This window comes from Oryctolagus cuniculus, chromosome 1, assembly GCF_964237555.1.
Source record: "Oryctolagus cuniculus chromosome 1, mOryCun1.1, whole genome shotgun sequence".
NCBI classification, from domain to species: Eukaryota; Metazoa; Chordata; class Mammalia; order Lagomorpha; family Leporidae; genus Oryctolagus; species Oryctolagus cuniculus.
The window spans coordinates 110,102,314-110,120,065 of NC_091432.1; the positions used below are offsets into that span (position 1 = coordinate 110,102,314).

Below are 17,752 nucleotides of genomic sequence, written 5' to 3' on the forward strand. Positions count from 1 at the left end.
CGGTCGTTATGTGACCTGCATGTTCTGTTGTTTTTACCATGTGCAATTATTCCTTCTGTAATTAAAACATTTTCACTAAAACATTTAAAGAATCCTGTTTTAAATCTTTATGTTACTTCCCATGGCCCTTAGAGAATCCTTACAAATCCCTCCCCAGCTGGCACCTGCTGGATTTTCTTTTTTCTTTTTTTAAGATTTTTAAAAATGTATTTGAAAGGCAGAGTTACAGAGACAGAGAGATCTTCCATCTGCTGGTTCACTCCCCCAAATAACTACAACAGTCAGAGCTGGGCCAAGAAGCTGGAATTCCATACAGAGCTCCCAGGTGCATGGCAGGGGCCCAAGCACGTGGGCCATCTTCAGTTGCTTTCCCAGGAGCATTAGCAGGGAGCTCGATCAGAAGTGGAGCAGCTGGGACTTGAACTGGCACTCGTATGACTCGTATGGGATGCCGGCATCACAGGCAGTGGCTTAGTTCCCTGTGCCACACCACCAGCCCCTCTATCTTGTTTCTTGCCAAACCTTCTCACTCTTTGTTTCCGGCCACTCTGGACCCTCCATTTCTCTTCCTCGTCTGTTGGCTTCACACACACTGCTCACTGTGTCTGCAGCACTTGGCTTGACCTCTCCTGGTTCACTCCTGTTCATCCATAAAACTGGAGCCTAGATTTTACCTACTCAGGGAGACCCTCTCTACCCCCTAGATGTCTTGAGCCCCTTCCCCTCCCTCTCTTAGCACTTGGGTGCCTTCTTTCTTAGCATCAGTCTCCTACAGGGATCCGACTAACGTCCACACTTCCTTTCTTCATACGTGAGGACTACCTTTGTTACTGCTATGTTACTACCACCCAGTACATAGCGACTGCCTGCTATGTACTTATCAGTATGTAATAAATTATTGGTTTTTGCAAAAATGGTTTCTAGAAGCCAAGCTACAAAACCTAGTTATGTAGCCTAGTTGGCTTGCTCAAGTATAAAATGGGAATAAAAGTAATACCTCCCATAGGGGTGGGCGTTTGGCCTAGTGGTTAAGACACCAGTTGGGCTACTTGCTCATCCCCCAGGTCAGAGTGTGTGACTATGAGTTCTGGCTCTGCTTCTGATTCCAGTTTCCAGTGGCTGCACACCCTGGGAGGCAGCAAGTGACTTCTCAGGTGGTTGGGGCATCCGTGTGGGAGGCGTGGATTGAGTTCCTAGTTCCCAGCGTCACCCTGGCCATGGCCGGTGCTTAGGGAAGGAACCCACATAAAGGATCTCTCTCCCTCTCCCTCTCTCTCTCTCAAATAAATAGAGAAATACTTTTTAAAAATTTCAGTATCTACCTTAGAGGGTTGTTTTGAGGATCAAATGAGATGCGTTGGTGAAGCCTGCAGCTGGGTTGGAGTATTTGGTTGATGCGTGCTTACACAGTAAGCAAACCTGTATCCGTTTACCCTCACACCAGCAGATTTTAAGACAGCACCTTTTCATCTCTATACGTTAAGCACTGCATTTTTAAACGTTTTTGTAAAGATTATAGGCCAAAACATCGACATGTTTTAAGTCAACACATATCTTCAAGTCAAAAGCATTCGTCACTGAGGTGACTCCAACCCGCTACTCCATGCCAGGGACACCATAAAGAAAACAACGTTCAGTGCTGCTCTGTCTTCCTGTCCCAGCTCTCTGCGGGGAGGCAGAATCTGAGAGAGGAGCTGCAGGCGTGCAGGTGCATGGTACGTGGCCTGGGCAGCTCAACCGCAGGCGTCTTCACAGCCCCTCCAGCTTTGGCCAGAGTCCTCTTGCTCATCTTCATGGGCTGGTGAGGAGCCCTGCTCTCCTCAGCCAACCCAGGGGGAGGCCTTGACCTTGAACGTTTCCTAGTGACGTGGAACCCACAGGCCCAGTGGCCCCCTACAACTTCCTGTGTGGGGTTCAGACACCCACCTCCCCTCCCGGCCTCGGATGCTTGCTTCGGAAAATGGTGAGTCTCTCTTCACCAAGCCCCCTTTTCATCCTCACTTTGCAAACAATGGCCCTGGGATCTTTACCTCCACAAGTGTGCTAGAAGAGTCCTCTGGCTTACTTTTCCAGAAGTAAGAAGCCGCTCCACCTGCGCCATCTTACTGCGGTGAGCGCCCATGAGCAGGATGCGGGCGGGCACGCTCTGGAGGGTCCTGGCACTCTGGCTCCTCTCAGGTGAGCGGGCTGGGGTAGGGCATGGGGCGTGTCTCCAGTTTGCTTGGAAGGTTCGCAGCCTCATTTTCCAGGAGATATAGGAATCTGCTTGTGCTACATTAAGGGCGGGTGAATAGGCTGGTAGCTAACAAAGAATACGTCCCATGGTTCCAGGGAGGCCATTCGGGGAACAGCCCCAAAAAAAGCAACTGGGCTGATCACTTCTATTGAGAACAAGGGAGTCTGTTCATCTGTGAGTGAGCCTCGTGATGGTAACGGAAGAGGCTGGAAGAACTAAGCTCCATGCTTTGGGGGAGACTGGATGATTGGACGCCAACTCTGCACTGGGTATAGCAAGTTTAACAGATTTGAGACAAAAAAAAATCATAGCTTTCAGTCTTTTTCAGGTGGCCAAAGCTTTCAATTAGTTTAGCTCTTTTTGAAGCAAGATGGGCGATTTACTGACAAATCACCTAAAGCACTTACATGTCCCCTAGGAGAAAATAATTCCAAGTCTTCACTACAAGTTTCTCATTTATTGAATGCCAGTATTGTATAAAGAAACAGTTCTTCACATGTGCAACCCCGATTTAATCCCTACCCCCGCCCTGGAAGGAAGGTGTCCTAGCTCCTATTTTATAGATGTAGAAATTGATATTCCAAGTTCAAGAACTTATTTGAAACCACATGGTAAGTGCTGAAGCTGACCTGGGCAAAGCAGGAGGCTCTGTGTCTGAATGGCTGCACCCCTGAGGCAAAGGCCTAGAAAATGCTCTCACAGCCAGAGCTGAGCCACAGCTGGTACTTCTCCACGTCCTGCTCCCTCTTCTCAAGCCCGAGTGTGCGCACCTGTCTCCTGGGGACCTTGTTTAGATGCAGCCTCTGCTCCAGGGGGCCTAATAAGCGCTCCGGTTTATTAGTCTGCTGCTGGTTCAGCGAACACATTGTGCAGCAAGGGGTAGGGTAGAACCCCTGCAGGAAGGGGCCGGGATTTTCTTACAGACCTGGGGTATAAACTATGCTGTTTCTTAACAAGAAGGAGAGGATGGAGGAAGAGGAGGAGGGGGGACAGCAAAAACTAAAGCACCCCCCAGAGATTTGGCATCATGAGAATATGCCCAATCTGTTCTAGGGACGGGGAGTGTCTCACTCCATGTAGACGCTGTTGGGGAACTGTGGTCCAGGCATAGGGAAAGCTTTGAAGCAGTGCCTGGGAGCCTGGCCATCGTAGAGAGTCCAAGCGGTGGCCCAGGGAGACGGCCCTGCAGGGCCCAGAGCAGATGAGATCAGGCCGTTCAACACACAGGCTCTAGCTGATGAGTCATCGCCGCTTCAAATATTTCCATCTCTGTCTCAGGCTGAAAACAATGGAAAAACCGAGCCATCAGACAAACAGGAGGCAGAGATGGAACGTCTGTGCTCAGCCAAGGGCTTGGTTCTCTTCCACGGTCAGAGACCAAGCTGGTTGCAAAACTCTTTTTTCTCCAGTCATCCACAAAGCAGCCCCTACTTCTTTTGACTTCTGCTTGTCAAATGTCGGGCGCTCAAGCCGGATGCCAGAGGCTTCCGTGCTTGGCCTCCTCCCCAGCTGAGCAGGACCCCCGGGTTAACACCAGCAGTTTGTATTCTGTTCCTGGGGCACAGGAACACACTGATCCGGCAGGGGCGGGATAGGATTGCAGATATTCCTAAATGGACATTTTGCACCACTGCCCTTTTCCTGTTTGCAATTGGAAGCACTCATGCCATTTGCTAACTTTTCTTTTTATTGTTTATTTTCTAGTTGCCGCCTGGGGACAGGAAGGTGAGCTATTGCTTTCTGGTTTTTGTGTGTTCTTTTTTTTTTTTTTTTTTTTTTTTAATGAAATCTGCCCAGCTTCTTTGTATTTATGATTGGAGCTTTCTCTAGGCCTCCCTCAGAAATCAATAAAAAGGGTTTCTACCATTTTCCCCTTTGCCTCCTCCTCCTAAGCCTGCAGATAACTCTGGTCAGAAGAGGGAAGCCACAGCGATCACAGGGAATAATGCTCTTCAAGAGAAAAACCAAGGCTGGCAATGACGTGACGGTGCCACCTTTTCACTTGTTTGCATTTTCCATCTGATGTAAGATTTAGTAGAAGGCATGTGGCCAAAATGTGCATCCAGGGTTCTGTGCAATAAGCCTGGGGACAGCATTCAGAATCACACGTGTGTGTTCATGTGTGTTCATGCACATGCATATGAAGGTGCCTACCTTGCCTGGACATATTTTCCTTTTTTTTAAAATTTATTTATTGAGGGCTGGCACTGTGGCATAGTGGGTAAAGTCACTGCCTATGGCGCCAGCATCCCATATGGGCACTGGCTCAAGTCCCGGCTGCTCCACTTCCCATCCAGCTCTTTGCTAATGACCTGGGAAAACAGTGGAAGATGGCCCAAGTGCATGGGCCCCTGCAGCCTTGTAGGAGACTTGGAAGAAGTTCCTGGCTCCTGGTTTTGGATCGGCTCAGCTCCAGCCATTGTAGCCATTTGGGAAGTGAACCAGGGTTTTGGAAAACCTCTCTCTCTGTCTCTCCCTTTCTCTCTCTGTACCTCTGCCATTCAAATAAATAAATAAATCTTTTAAAAAAAATCCTTCATCTGCTTGTTCACTCCCCAAATGGCTGAAGTGGCCAGGGCTGGGCCAAGCCAAAGTCAAGAGCCAGAAATTCTGTCACATAAATCCCATCTGAGCCTCCCATGTGGATCGCAGGGGCCTATGCACTTGAGCCATCTTTCACTTCTTTCCCAGGCACATGAGCAGGGAGCTGGATCAGAAGTGGAGCAGCCAGGACTCGAACCAGCAGTCATATGGGATGCTGGTAGTGCAGGCGGCAGCTCAACCTGCTGCACCATAGTGCCAGCCCCTGGACCTTCCCAATCACAGCAGAACAGTCAGGAGGGTCCCATAGTGGAAGTCTGGGTATTCAACCAGTTGTGCCAAACTGAGCGAAGCAATGTTGTGTTAAAGGCAACCATTGCTCCAGTCCGCATCTGTGGCACTGACCAGTTTGCAGCATCCTTAAGAGGCACATTTATCAATAGCCGTTTAATAGTTAGCATAGGCTGCAAGGCCCAACACAGCTTGTGGACTTGTAGATCCATACTTTTCTGATGTTTGAGGGACAAGTCTCAGGCCATTGGGGGAAGGTCTCATGTGAGTCGCTGAGTGGAGCATCACTAATGGCTTCTTATCGTTTCCTTTTCAGATGATGACCACGCTGGTAAGGGAATTTTCACTCCATACAGTCTCTTTGCAAGTGCAGAACAAAATGATCATGGAGAATAAGCACAGTAATCAACACTGTGAGTCAGAACTGCTGGAGGGAGAGTAGTCACTTCTGTGAGATGAGCCTGAACTTGTTCCCAGCTGTCATGTCTGACCATTGCTATGCATGTATCGCTGAGTGTACTATCATGGAAGAACATGTGCATGAGTGTGGGTTGGAGCTACTGTGCATTTTTTAAAAATAAGCATTTATTTATTTAAAGGCAGAGTGAAGGAGAGGGAGGCCAGACAAAGAGAGAGCTCTTCCATTCCTTGGTTCACTCCCAAATGGCCACAACAACCAAGGCTGGCCCAGGCCAAAGCCAGGAACCATGAACTCCATCCAGGTCTCCCATAGGGGTGCAGGGATCCTAGTACTTAAGCTATCATCTGCTGCTTCTCAGGCACATTAGAGGGAGCCAGATTGGAAGTGGAGAAGCTGGGACTCAAACCAGGCTCTCCAACAGGGGATGCAGGTGTCCCAAGCAGCAGCGTAACCCGCTGTGCCACAATGCTCGTTCCTACCACACACTCTTTTTTTTAAGTAAACTATGAGTTCCTGGAAGGCAGAGACAGTGTCTCATTTGCCTGGCACAGTGTCTGGCACATCACAGTGTCTGGAACATCAATGAATTTTTTAAAAAGATTTATTTATTTGAAAGGCAGAGTTACAGAGAGGGAGAGAAACAGGGAAGGGAAGAGAGAGAGAGATTTTCTAGCCACTGGTTTATTCCCCAGGTAGCAACCATGGCCAGGGCTGGGCTAGACCAAAGCCAGGAGCCAGAAGCTTCATCCAGGTCTCCCACATGTGTGCAGGGGCCCAAGCACTTGGGTCATCTTCCGTTGCTTCCTAGGCACATAGGCAGGGAGCTGGATGGGAAGTGGAGCAACCGGGACTCAAACTGACACCCGTATAGGATACAGGCATTGCAGGCTGGCTTTACCTGCTGACCACAGCCCTCTCAATGAATATTTTTTGAATGAAAAAATGAACAGGGCCCAGCACTGTGGTGTAGCAGATTAAGCCATTGGGATGCAGCACTGGCATCCCAAATGAGAGCTGGTTCAAGTCTCAGATTCTCCACTTCTGATCCAGCTCCCTGCCAATGTGCCAGGAAAGCAGCAGAAGATGACCCAAGTACTTGGTCCCCTTCACCCATGTGGGAGACCTGGATAAAGCTCCTGACTCCTGGCTTCAGCCTGGAACAGTACTGGGTATCGCAGCCATTTGGGGAGTGAACCGGTGGATGGAAGATTTCTGTCCCTCTCCCTGCCTCTGCCTCTCTCTGTAGCTCCATCTTTCAAATAAATAAACCTAAAAAGAGAAAAGAAATGAACACACATAGGAATGCCTTGCTAATTCCCTTCCTTCAAGAAGTTAGTGGTCTGGAGTAAAAGACAGATACTTGATAATATAATGTGTCACATGCTGTGATACGGGTAGATGCAAACTGACATGAAGCATGAGTGGACTTCAAAAAGTTCATAGAAAATGGAGTAAAAAGATAAGTTTACTTTGGTGCAAAATCTTTTGAAATCCATGTATTGTTTTTTCTTAATACAACATTCCCTAAGAGGTATCTTGGAGAAAGGAGACCAGTTAACTCTACAGGCAAAAGTATAGAAAGGCTCTTTGGGGAGGTGTTCTTCAGCTGAGTTTTAAAGGATGAGCTTGCGTTTTGGGAAGAATATTTTAGGCCTAGGAGATAACGTTGTGTGATATGAGGTTAAAAGTCTAACTCAAAAGCTAGATGGTCAACTCCCTGCATCCTGCATTTCTGTGAACAGTTTGATTAACTTCTCTATGCCATAGCCTCGTCGGTGTGAAATGGAGATAGTAATGGTGCGTAGCATGTACAGTTGTTATGAGAATTGGATGTGTAACAGTTAAAGCACTCAGAATGCTGTCTGATGTACAGGTGAAGGCCAGCTGTCGTTATATAGAAAGCACACTGACTATAGATAATGGGCTTTAAAGTTTATTGAGGGGGCTGGCACTATGGCACAGCACGTTAAAGCTCCGGCCTGCAGCACCAGCATCACATATGGGTACTGGTTCAAGTCCTGGCTCCACTTCCAATCCAGATCTCTGCTATGGCCTGGGAAAGTAGTAGAGGATGACCCCAGTCCTTGGGCCCCTGAACCCACCTGGGAGACCTGGAAGAAGCTCCTGGCTCCTGGCTTCAGATCAGCCCAGCTCCAGCCCTTGCAGCCATTTGGTGAATGAACCAGCTCTCGCTCCCTCTATCTCTCTCTGTAACCCTGTCTTTCAAATAAAGAACATAAAAAATTTATTGGGCATTTATGTTCAAGGTATTGCCTTAAATTTTTTAAAAGATTTATTTGCTTATTTATTTGAGAGGCAGAGTCACAGAGAGGAGGAGAGAGAGAGAGAGAGAGAGAGAGAGAGAGAGAGAGAGAGAGATGTCTTCCATCTGCTGGTCCACTCTTCAAATGGCTGTAATGGCTAGAGGTGGGCTAGTCTGAAGCCAGGAGCCAGGAGCTTCTTCTGGGTCTCCCACATAAGTGTAGGGGTCCAAGCACTTGGGCCATCTTCCACTGCCTTCCCAGGCCATCAACAGGGAGCTGGATTGGAAGTGGAGCAGCCAGGACTTGTGGCATGCCAGCACTACAGGTGGAGGCTTAACCTACTATGCCACAGTACCGGCACTAGATTTTTTTTTTTTTTTTTTTGAGAGGCAGAGATAGATGGAGAGCAGGCCTCAAATGCCACAACTGGCACTGCACCAAGACTGAAGCCTGGAATCAGGAACTCAGTCCAGGTCTCCCATGCGGGTGGCAGAATCCCAATTACTTGAGCCACCACTGCTGCCTCCCAGAGCCTACATCAGCAGGAAGCTGGTCTGGAGCTGGAGCTGGGAGACTTGAACCCAATACTACAATGTGAGAATTGGGTGTTTTAACTGCTAGGGTATCCTCGTCCTAAATGTTTTACCTGAGTTTCCTCATTTAATTATTCTGACATTCCTATTCTACAGATAGAAAGTCAAGACTTAGAACAGAAACTCGAATTGCAGAGCTATAAACATAAATTGATAGGGTACTGAAGCTCCTTTTCTTAATCACTATAAGCTACTGCCTCTGGCTGTGTGTGAAATCTTTGTGAGCATACTTGTGTCTGAACATAGACATCCGGGCTCCGGGATGAATATGTCCCAGCTCTGCTAACTGGATTCATCCCAACACAAGTATGAGCGACTTTCTTTTCATTGTGTTTTTTTTTTTTTTTTCAAACAAACATATCAAGTAGAGTATGTCTTTTTACTTTTAAGTTGTTTTTTTTTCTTAGTTTTTTTTTTTTTTTTTTTGACAGGCAGAGTGGACAGTGAGAGAGAAAGACAGAGAGAAAGGTCTTCCTTTTCCGTTGGTTCACCGTTTTTTAAATTTTTTTAAGAAAAGAATTTGGGGCCGGTGCTGTGGGGTGGTGGCAGGTAGGGCCACCACCTGCAGCGCCGGCATCCCATGTGGGCACCAGTTCAAGATCTGGCTGCTCCACTTCTGATCCAGCTCTCTGCTGTGGCTTGGGAGGGCAATGGAATGTGGCCCAAGTCCTTGGGCCCCTGCACCAAGTGGGAGACCCAGAGGAAGCTCCTGGCTTCTGGCTTCAGACTGGCACAGCTTCAGCTGTTTCGGCCAGTTGGGGAGTGAACCAGCGGATGGAAGACCTCTCTCTCTCTCTCTCTCTCTCTCTGCCTCTCCTTCTCTCTTTGTGTAACTCTGAGTTTCAAATAAATAAATAAACCTTTTTAAAAAAGAAAATGATTTATTTATTTTATTTGAAAGTCGGAGTTACAGAGAGAGAGACAGAGAGAATCTTCAAAACAGTGGCTCACTCCCCAAATGGCCACAATGGCCAGAGCTAGGACACACCGAAGCCAGGAACCAAGAGCTTTTTCTGGGTCTCCCACATGGGCGCAGGGGCCCAAGCACTTGGGCCATCTCCTACTGCTTTCCAAGGCCATTAACAGGGAGCTGGATTGGAAGCAGAGCAGCTGGTCTTGAACTGGTGCCCACATGGGATGCCGGCGCCGCAGGCAGCAGCTTAACCCGTTGTTTTAATGGTGATGTCTAATTCATGTAGCATTTCTAAGAAACTACTTAAAAGTCAAAATCATATCAACTGTTTAGTGTTATTATGCTCTACTTCCAATTACTAGCAAGTGGAAAAACCTGGAGAATTTTTGACTTACATTCCGCAGGCTACCAGAGCAGGCTAGGTCAGAGCTCGGCTGTTTTTCACAGTAGCAGGACCCCAAGAAGGAATGGAAGAGAATGCCAACACCTGGACTTGCATACTCCTTTTTAAATTTTTAAAATTTATTTGAAAGGCAGAGAGAGAGAGAAGAGAGGGAGAGAGAGACAGAGACAGAGACAGAGACAGAGATCTTAAATCCATAGTTTACTTCCCAATGCCTACAACTGCCAGGGATGAGCCAGGCTGACGCCAGAAGACAGAAACTCCATCCAGGTCACCCATGTGAGTGGCACTCAAACCAGCGTGCTGCCCAGGGTGCGCACTAGCAGGAAGCAAGATTGGAAGTGGAGGTGGGACGTGATCCCAGGCACTGTGAAATGGGATGTGGGCATCGCACGCGGCAGGCTCTTAAACTGCTGTGCCACCGCACCTGCCTCTCCTACTCCATTAACCCTCACCGAAACCCCATTGGGTGAGGCTCTGAGGTTAATTGACTTGCCCCCGGTCACACAGGCTAGGGCAGATCTGGACTTCAAACACAGGGCTTCTGACTGAGCAGAGTGCTCCTTCCCCAGTAGAACGCTGCCTGTGAGCAGCCCTGTATCTCCTCTCTACCAGCTGCCATGTCCAGGTTCTGGTGTAGCCCAGTGCTACCCAGTGCTCCGGCCACAAATCTCCCAGGAAACAAGGACAGACTGTTTGCCAGGTGATTAGTGGATTTCAGTCGTCCACACCTCCCTCTAACAGAAACAAATGAGAGATGAGTCTGCAGATGTAATGTACAAACAATGCAGCTTTGTACCACGTGTAGAGTGCACCACATAATTTAAAGGCAATTAACAGAGAAAAATATATGGAATAAGAAGAAGGATGTTGGTCTCTATTATGAAGAACTCTAACATAATGAAGACTTTCTGACTCATGGGAAATAGGTGAGCCCAGGAATCAGCGATTCAGAGATCACTGATTCCTGGTCTTTGGGAAGGGCCTTTGGCCTCATAGCTGGGATGCCAGTTAAGACACCCATGTCCTGGTTCCTGGTGTTACACAGCACAGCGAGGAGGCTGCAGTCCACAGGAACTCAGTCGATAGTGTATGAACAAATAGAAGAGAGAAGCTCCAAGCCTCTAGTCCTAAGGTGATGACAGAGGAGGGGAGGGTTGATGACCCTGTTTGGGTCAGCACCATCGAATCCAGGTATTGAAGTGGTACACTGTAGCCCATCAGTAGGTACAATTACTGTTAATTTTTTAAAAAGTTTTAAAGGAAAATTTTAAAAATAAAGAGGCTTCTTTCTTTTAGCATATTGGCATCCTTCAAATATTTTGTGGAAAATAGAAGTAAGGGGAGACATTTATTTTGGTGCAAAAAAAAAAAAATGGAAATCCCTACATATCAGGAGTCTTCAAAATCTTTTGAAAATATAGATTATGAAAAAGCTATGCATGGATTGCGGGCTCTTTTTTGTACCAAAACGAACTTGTCTTTTAGATTAATTTCTCCATGAACCCTTAGAAGAATCCTGATGTTTTCCCCTAATTATATTTCCCCCTAATCTTGCATAGCATAACAAGAACGACTACACCAAACACAGCAGTTATTAATTAAAACATGAACAATACTGAAAGTCATATATGGATGCTCATTTTCTCCAGTCTGTGGAATCCACCAGTTATTTAGTCACATGACCTAAGTGCACCTGAGTTTCTTCTGTCTACGCTGTCTGGTTAAATGCATGTTATTGAGATGACTTACAGCATTTAAATTTACAAGTGCAAAAATACAAGGTACCTTGAGACTTAAGAAAGAAGATAAAATAAGGATTGGCACATCCTACCACAGAATGAGGTTTCTTCTCCAGAGTGTGAAACTCTGATGAACAACATATAACTTGACAATGAAAAGTCAACGTGAGAATGAACAGGGAAGACTCAAATATAGTAGCTCCTCCCACGATATGCATATGAAAAAAGAGATCTGTGTGGGTTCAATGTCCAGCTCTAGCTCCTGACTTTGACTTCCTGCTATCATAGACCCCCCAAGAAAGGCCACAGGGTTGACTCAAGTATTGGGTTCCTGCTACCTGCATGGATGGTGTTCCAGCTCCTGCTTTGGCTGGCCCACTCCCAGCTATTGCAGGCATTTGGGAATGAGCCCAGGGATAGGGTCTCTGTCGTCTATCTCTTCCTCTCACTCTCTGCCTCCAAAATAAATACATAAAGACTTGAAAATATATGGAACTTTTCATCACTAAATCATTTCATTTCTATCTGCAATATGATCCTGGCTAACGCAAAAGGATAAACTCAAAGCTTTCTAGAGGCACTGGAGTGGGGAGCAGCTGGCTAAGCTGCCGCCTGTGACTCCAGCATTCCATATGGGTGCCAGTTTGTGTGCCTGCTGCTCCACTTCTGATTCAGCTCCCTGCTAGTGGCCTGGGAGAGCAGTGGAAGATGGCCCAACTTTTGGGCCCCTGACACTCACATGGGAGACATGGACAAAGTTCCTGGCTCCTGGCTCCATCCTGGCTGTTGGGGCCACTTGGGGAGTGAACCAGCAGATGAAAGATCTTTCTCTCTCTCTCTGTCCAGTCTCTCCCCCTCTCTTTGTAACCCTGACTTTCAAATAAAGTAAATAAATCTTTAAAAATGATAGTAAAATAAACTGAAACTGGGGTTATGTTCTCACCACTGTTTTACCTTTTCATTTCCAGATGATTATACACAGAAATGTGAGTTTATCAGTCCTTTATTGCTGCCCTGTCTGGTGACACAGGTTGGTGGGTAATAGAGAAAGAACTGATGGGAGGAGATTAACTTAGCACCGAGGTGTTCCGATATTAGATTCCCGTTGCAGTCCTGGGTTTTTTCTCACCACCGCCCACCCTTTCCCAAGTCACTGTGACCCTGCTTAAACCCTGAAGCCACCTTCCAAAAGCTCCCCCCGGTTCCCTCGTCCACACCCTCAAGCCAGTAGAGGCCCTCTGGTGAGCACATCCAAGACTGGGATGACAGGTGACTTTCATCACTGGGTTGGTCCTTTTGTCACTAGCCTGCCTTTTCTGGAATGTTCCTGGTGCCCCCCCCACCACCACCACCAATTCCCTTGTCCTCTCTCCCATTGCCCAGTATTTACAGTCTCCATCTCTGGAACCCGTGTGGTGCTGACATGCCCTGTGGGAGCTGATGCTAGTGGCATACATTGGGAAAGAAATGAAAAAAGTCTTCCAGATAAAACAGACAAGGAACTAGACCTGGAGAATTTTTCCGAAATGGAGCACAGCGGTTATTACTCCTGCTATGCGGGCACAAAGAACAAGGAGAATGAGCATATTCTCTACCTGAAAGCCAGAGGTACCGTGGGCCTGCAGAACAGGCTGGGCCGGGCCCTCTGGGGAGGACCATTTCCAAAGGGCGTCCCCCTGGCTTCCCCTAACCCTGCCCCTCCGGGCTTTCTCCTGCACCTGATGCCACCTGGCATCACTGTGTTCTGGAACACAGACTGAACACCCATACATGGCTGGCTGTGTGACCTCAGCCAGCGCTTGATCTAACAGCAGCTTCCCACAAGGTATTTGCATGGTGTCACACCCGGAATCCTGGTGCACCGCTACGGCTTTATCTTGAGTTTTATCCTGAGAGAGCCATTCTTTTGATGAACTTGCAAAAGAGCCTCCAAGTCACTACAATAAAATGTCATAGAAAACACGGCATGATCATAATGATGATAGTGATTGTCGGGGGCTGAGGTTTCAGGCACTGAACCAAACACCTGCCAGGGAGTCTTTCCACGCCATCCCCGCAGCAGCCCCAGGTTAAGCACTTTATTTCTCTCCTGTAGATGAGGAGACTGAGGCTTAGTGGGGTGAACATGCCTCACACCACTCTCAGCTAGTGCGTGACGGAGCTGGGACTTGAACCCAGGACTGTTGGCGTCCAGCGTGTCTACCCATAACCACCACACTCTGCTTATTGCTGTTGTCATTGTAATACACAGTCAGCTAGAGGAAGGGCTCGGGCCGTGGGAAGCCTGTCGGCGCTGCAGGGAGACTCGTCTGCGGTCGGTCCTTTCTCTTCTCCGGCATGCCGGGGTTTTCCTTCCCGTGAGTTCTTCTCTTCCTCCCTCCCCGGTCCCCCCGCAGTGTGTGAGGCCTGCATGGAGGTGGACCTCACGACGGTGGCCTCCATTGTCGTAGCTGACGTCTGCGTCACCCTGGGCTTGCTGCTGCTGGTCTACTACTGGAGCAAGAACAGGAAGGCCAAGTGCAAGCCTGTGACGCGAGGAGCGGGTGCTGGTGGCAGGCCCAGAGGTGAGCCGGCACAGCTGGGGAGGGGAGGTTCTTCCTGGGGCGGGAAGGGCAGCGAGGCCCTGGCGAGGTCAAGACAGCATCTGTAGAATCCCTCCCACGCTGGGCAAGGGCGAGAGCGGTTACCAGCACGGTGGGCTCCTCAAACATCTGTCCGTGCCCTGGAGGCCTCGGAGTCCAGGGGCGGCACCTGGCACAGCAGTTGAGACATCGCCTAAACGCCCACACCTCACATCCCAGCGCCTGGGTTCAAGTCCCGGCTCTGCTTCTGATCCAGCTTCCTGACATACACTCTCAAGTTCTCGGGTCCCTGCCTCCCTTGTGGGAGGACCGGACTGAGTTCCTGGATCCTGGCTTTGGCCTGAGCTGTCGCGGGCATTTGGGAAATGATCTAGCAGGTGGAAGATGACCAACTGTCTGAGTATCTCTGCCTTTCAAACAAAATTTTTTAATAAAGATTTTATTTATCCATTTGAGAGGCAGAGTTACAGATAGAGAGAGGGAGAGACAGAAAGGGCTTCCATCCGCTGGTTCACTCCCTAAATGGCCGCAATGGCTGGAGCTGAGCTGATCTCAAAGCCAGAAACCAGGGGCTTCTTCCAGGTCTCCCGAGTAGGTGCAGGGGCACAAGGGCCTGGGCCATCTTCCACTGCCTTCCCAGGCCATAGCAGAGAGCTGGATCAGAAGTGGAGCAGCTGGGACTGGAACCGCACCCATATGGGATGCTGGCACTGCAGTCAGGAGCTTAGCCCACTACTGGCCCCTCAAACAAATTTTGTTAAAAAGTTAGATTCCTGCCCATCATAGGCATCTGGGGAATGAAACAGCAGATGGGAACTCCCTGCCTGTGTCTGTCTCTCTACACTTAAATAAATAATTTGAATTTTTAAAAAATAAATTAGATTCCACCTCCAAGCTGTGAGAACAGAGAAGTTGGGATGTTCCTGCCTTTTCCTTTCCCCTCCTCCATGGGAAGAAACAAGAGGGCCTTGGGCCGGGGAAAGTCACCCAATGATGGGAGGCAGCACAGCTTGGGGACGGAGGGGAGGAGAGGAAAGAACAGCGCGGCGGCCATCCTGAGCCCAGCCGGTGGCCATGGTCGGGCAGCAGGACTGCTGCTGCTGCCTGGAGATGCAGTTCCTCCCCTCTCTCTTTGCAGGGCAGAACAAGGAGAGGCCTCCACCTGTTCCCAACCCAGACTACGAGGTAACAGGGGTGGGGTAGGAGGGATGGGGGGTAGTGCTAGGGAGCAGGGTTGGGGGTGGCTTCTGGGGCAGAAGGGACAGCACCTCCGGTGCCAGCCTCTGCCTCCGTCATGGGAGAGCAGGAGGCCTATCAGAGCCTTCATGGCTTCCACAGCCTTGGGGAGGTGGGGGTTCGGGGAGGGGAGAGTTAGAGGAGAGACACACTCTTCTTTTTTTGGTTTATTCATTGGCCACAAAGCATAACCATAATGCAGATTCTAACCTGATGCATTCAGAGCTGATACTCCACCAGCATGCACCAGTAAGGATACCAGTTCCTAAAGGGTGAAATGCCTCAGCTTCCCCCTGCCCCGCTGACTGCCCCTAGAGATGGAATGCCTAGTCTGGGGGGGATGCCGGGCTGGTCTGGCTGTCCAGTGTGCGCACTCCTGCTGTTGGATACTTTTTTTTTCTTGAAAAAAAAAATTATAATTTCTTATTATCATTCCAAATCTCATTTGAAGCCCTTAACAACTAATTATTATGAACCTTTAATTAACTATGCCTTTAAAATGCTTCCTTCTTATCACAGAAGTCTGTTGTAGCCATTTTCGGGACCTCAAAGACTTCAGTGTCTTTAAGGCTCCTAGCATGGCATCACTATTGCCAGCTTTTTCTAGATTTCTGCAGAAGCACAGCAGGTAAGCAGACTCATGGGCTGGCTTTGGATACTTTGAATGTCACACCTGCAAGCCAAGCAGGTGATGGTTGTCACTTAAATGGCTTCATTTAAATCTGACAAAAGCTCCTGCAGGTGGGTGGCCCTTTAGGTTCCCATTTTTGAGATGGGAAGGCTGAGAGAATCCGGCAGAGTCTCCTATGCTCCTGCCAAGTTAGGGTGCGAGCCTGCCTGCCCACTCTGCGTCTCAGGTGCTTGCCCGGGAGATCTTTTGTGCCTTTTTTTTTTTTTTTTTTTTTTGACAGGCAGAGTGGACAGTGAGAGAGAGAGAGACAGAGAGAGAAAGGTCTTCCTTTGCCGTTGGTTCACCCTCCAATGGCCGCCAAAGCCAGCGCACCCCGCTGATCCGAAGGCAGGAGCCAGGTGCTTCTCCTGGTCTCCCATAGGGTGCAGGGCCCAAGTACTTGGGCCATCCTCCACTGCACTCCCGGGCCATAGCAGAGAGCTGGACTGGAAGAGGGGCAACTGGGACAGAATCCGGCGCCCCGACCGGGACTAGAACCCGGTGTGCTGGCGCCGCAGGCGGAGGATTAGCCTAGTGAGCCGCGGCGCCGGCCTCGCCTTTTCTTTCTTAGGACCTACTTCCTCTCCCCCTACTGAGCAACCGCTTTCTATTCCACCACAGCCCATCCGGAAAGGCCAGCGGGACCTGTATTCTGGCCTAAACCAGAGAGGCATCTGACAGCTCCAGGAGTCACTGCCTCCCAGGGCACAGGTCTGGCTCCTCCCCAGGCACCCTGCTTGTGCTTGGCCCTGGACAAGCCTTGGAGCACCCCAAGAACATTGTCCCTCAACCTCATGGTGAATTCCTGCAACCTCGTCTGGGTCCTGGGAAGTCACTTGGGGACATCGCCACTAGCCACACCCCTGCACCTGGCCTGCCATCGGGACATTCATTTCTGCTCTTCTCGCCCATCCTACGGCCCCCTACCCGCGTGGAAGTTGCTTCCACCTTCAGTGCCCTCCTCCTTCTGCGTATGGCCTGTCCTGTGTCCCTAACTCTTCCATCTATCTTCCTATTTTTCCAGCCCTCTCTTTTGCAAGCCTCCCTGGGATGGACCCACAGCCCTGCCCCACGCACAGACCTTCCCGCATTGCCAGCCCGTGCTCCCTCCCCTCCATGGTCATTTGTGACTCTGTGTGTGCGCTAGGCCCCTCTCCCTTGAGCAAAAGAACTAAAGTGTATTTGGCCAAAAGAGTTGCTGTCCGTCCTTTCTGGGAGGCTTCGGGGTCCACCTTAGTTCCTAAGATGGTTCACATCTTGCTACCTGTGATTAAATTCTTGGCTATGATCCAAATGCAAGCCCTACCTGTGTTCACAGCTGATGGGGGCATTGTGTGCAATGTGCTCTCTTTGGAGAGGGAGTGGGGGGTGGGGAGAGATGAACTGTTTTCTCTTAGAGGAAAATCGCAGAGGTGGCAAAGTGACTGCTGGGTCCCTGATGGATCAGATCAGACACTGGTAGGACAGAGAGGCCTGGAAAGGCAGACGAAGGCCCCAGAAGGGAAGGGGGTGAGGATGCAGGAGGATGGGCCGCAGGTGTCCACATGCTGTCAGGAAAGGCAGCAGGCAGCGGGAAGTGGGGGAAGGAGGCCCTGTGAGGCAGGCCCACGCCCTCCACCCGAGAGGCAGCCGCTCAGAGCCAGGGGCAGGCTGCGGTTAGGCAGCACAGGATGTGGGCTGCGAGCAGTGAGGGCGAGCGCGGCAGCAGCCAGGGGCCCCCAGCCAGCGTGACAGCGCTTGGTTCCCAGCCTCCCACAGAACCCTCAGCTGGCGAGACACGAGCTCGCCAGAGCCCTGACGCCGAGGGGCTCTCTCAGCCCAGCTCCCACCAGCGGGCTCCCTTCCCGCCCTCTCTGCGCT

General features: G+C 49.6%; 1 protein-coding gene and 1 non-coding gene across 2 annotated transcripts; one reads left to right on the forward strand and one right to left on the reverse strand.

Annotated features, from left to right (window-relative positions):
- The first annotated feature begins 1,949 nt into the window (after positions 1-1,949).
- CD3E (CD3 epsilon subunit of T-cell receptor complex) lies at positions 1,950-16,697 on the forward strand. The gene is given in 9 exon segments (NM_001082001.1): positions 1,950-1,963; positions 2,074-2,178; positions 3,941-3,961; positions 5,385-5,399; positions 12,373-12,390; positions 12,788-13,012; positions 13,801-13,968; positions 15,125-15,171; positions 16,514-16,697. Coding segments are annotated over 8 exon segments (609 nt in total). The 5' UTR covers positions 1,950-1,963; positions 2,074-2,120; the 3' UTR covers positions 16,571-16,697.
- Positions 15,747-15,874, reverse strand: LOC127488158 (small nucleolar RNA SNORA33). Its single transcript, XR_007915610.2, has one exon. It is a non-coding gene; the product is annotated as a small nucleolar RNA SNORA33 (small nucleolar RNA).
- Positions 16,698-17,752: the final 1,055 nt, after the last annotated feature.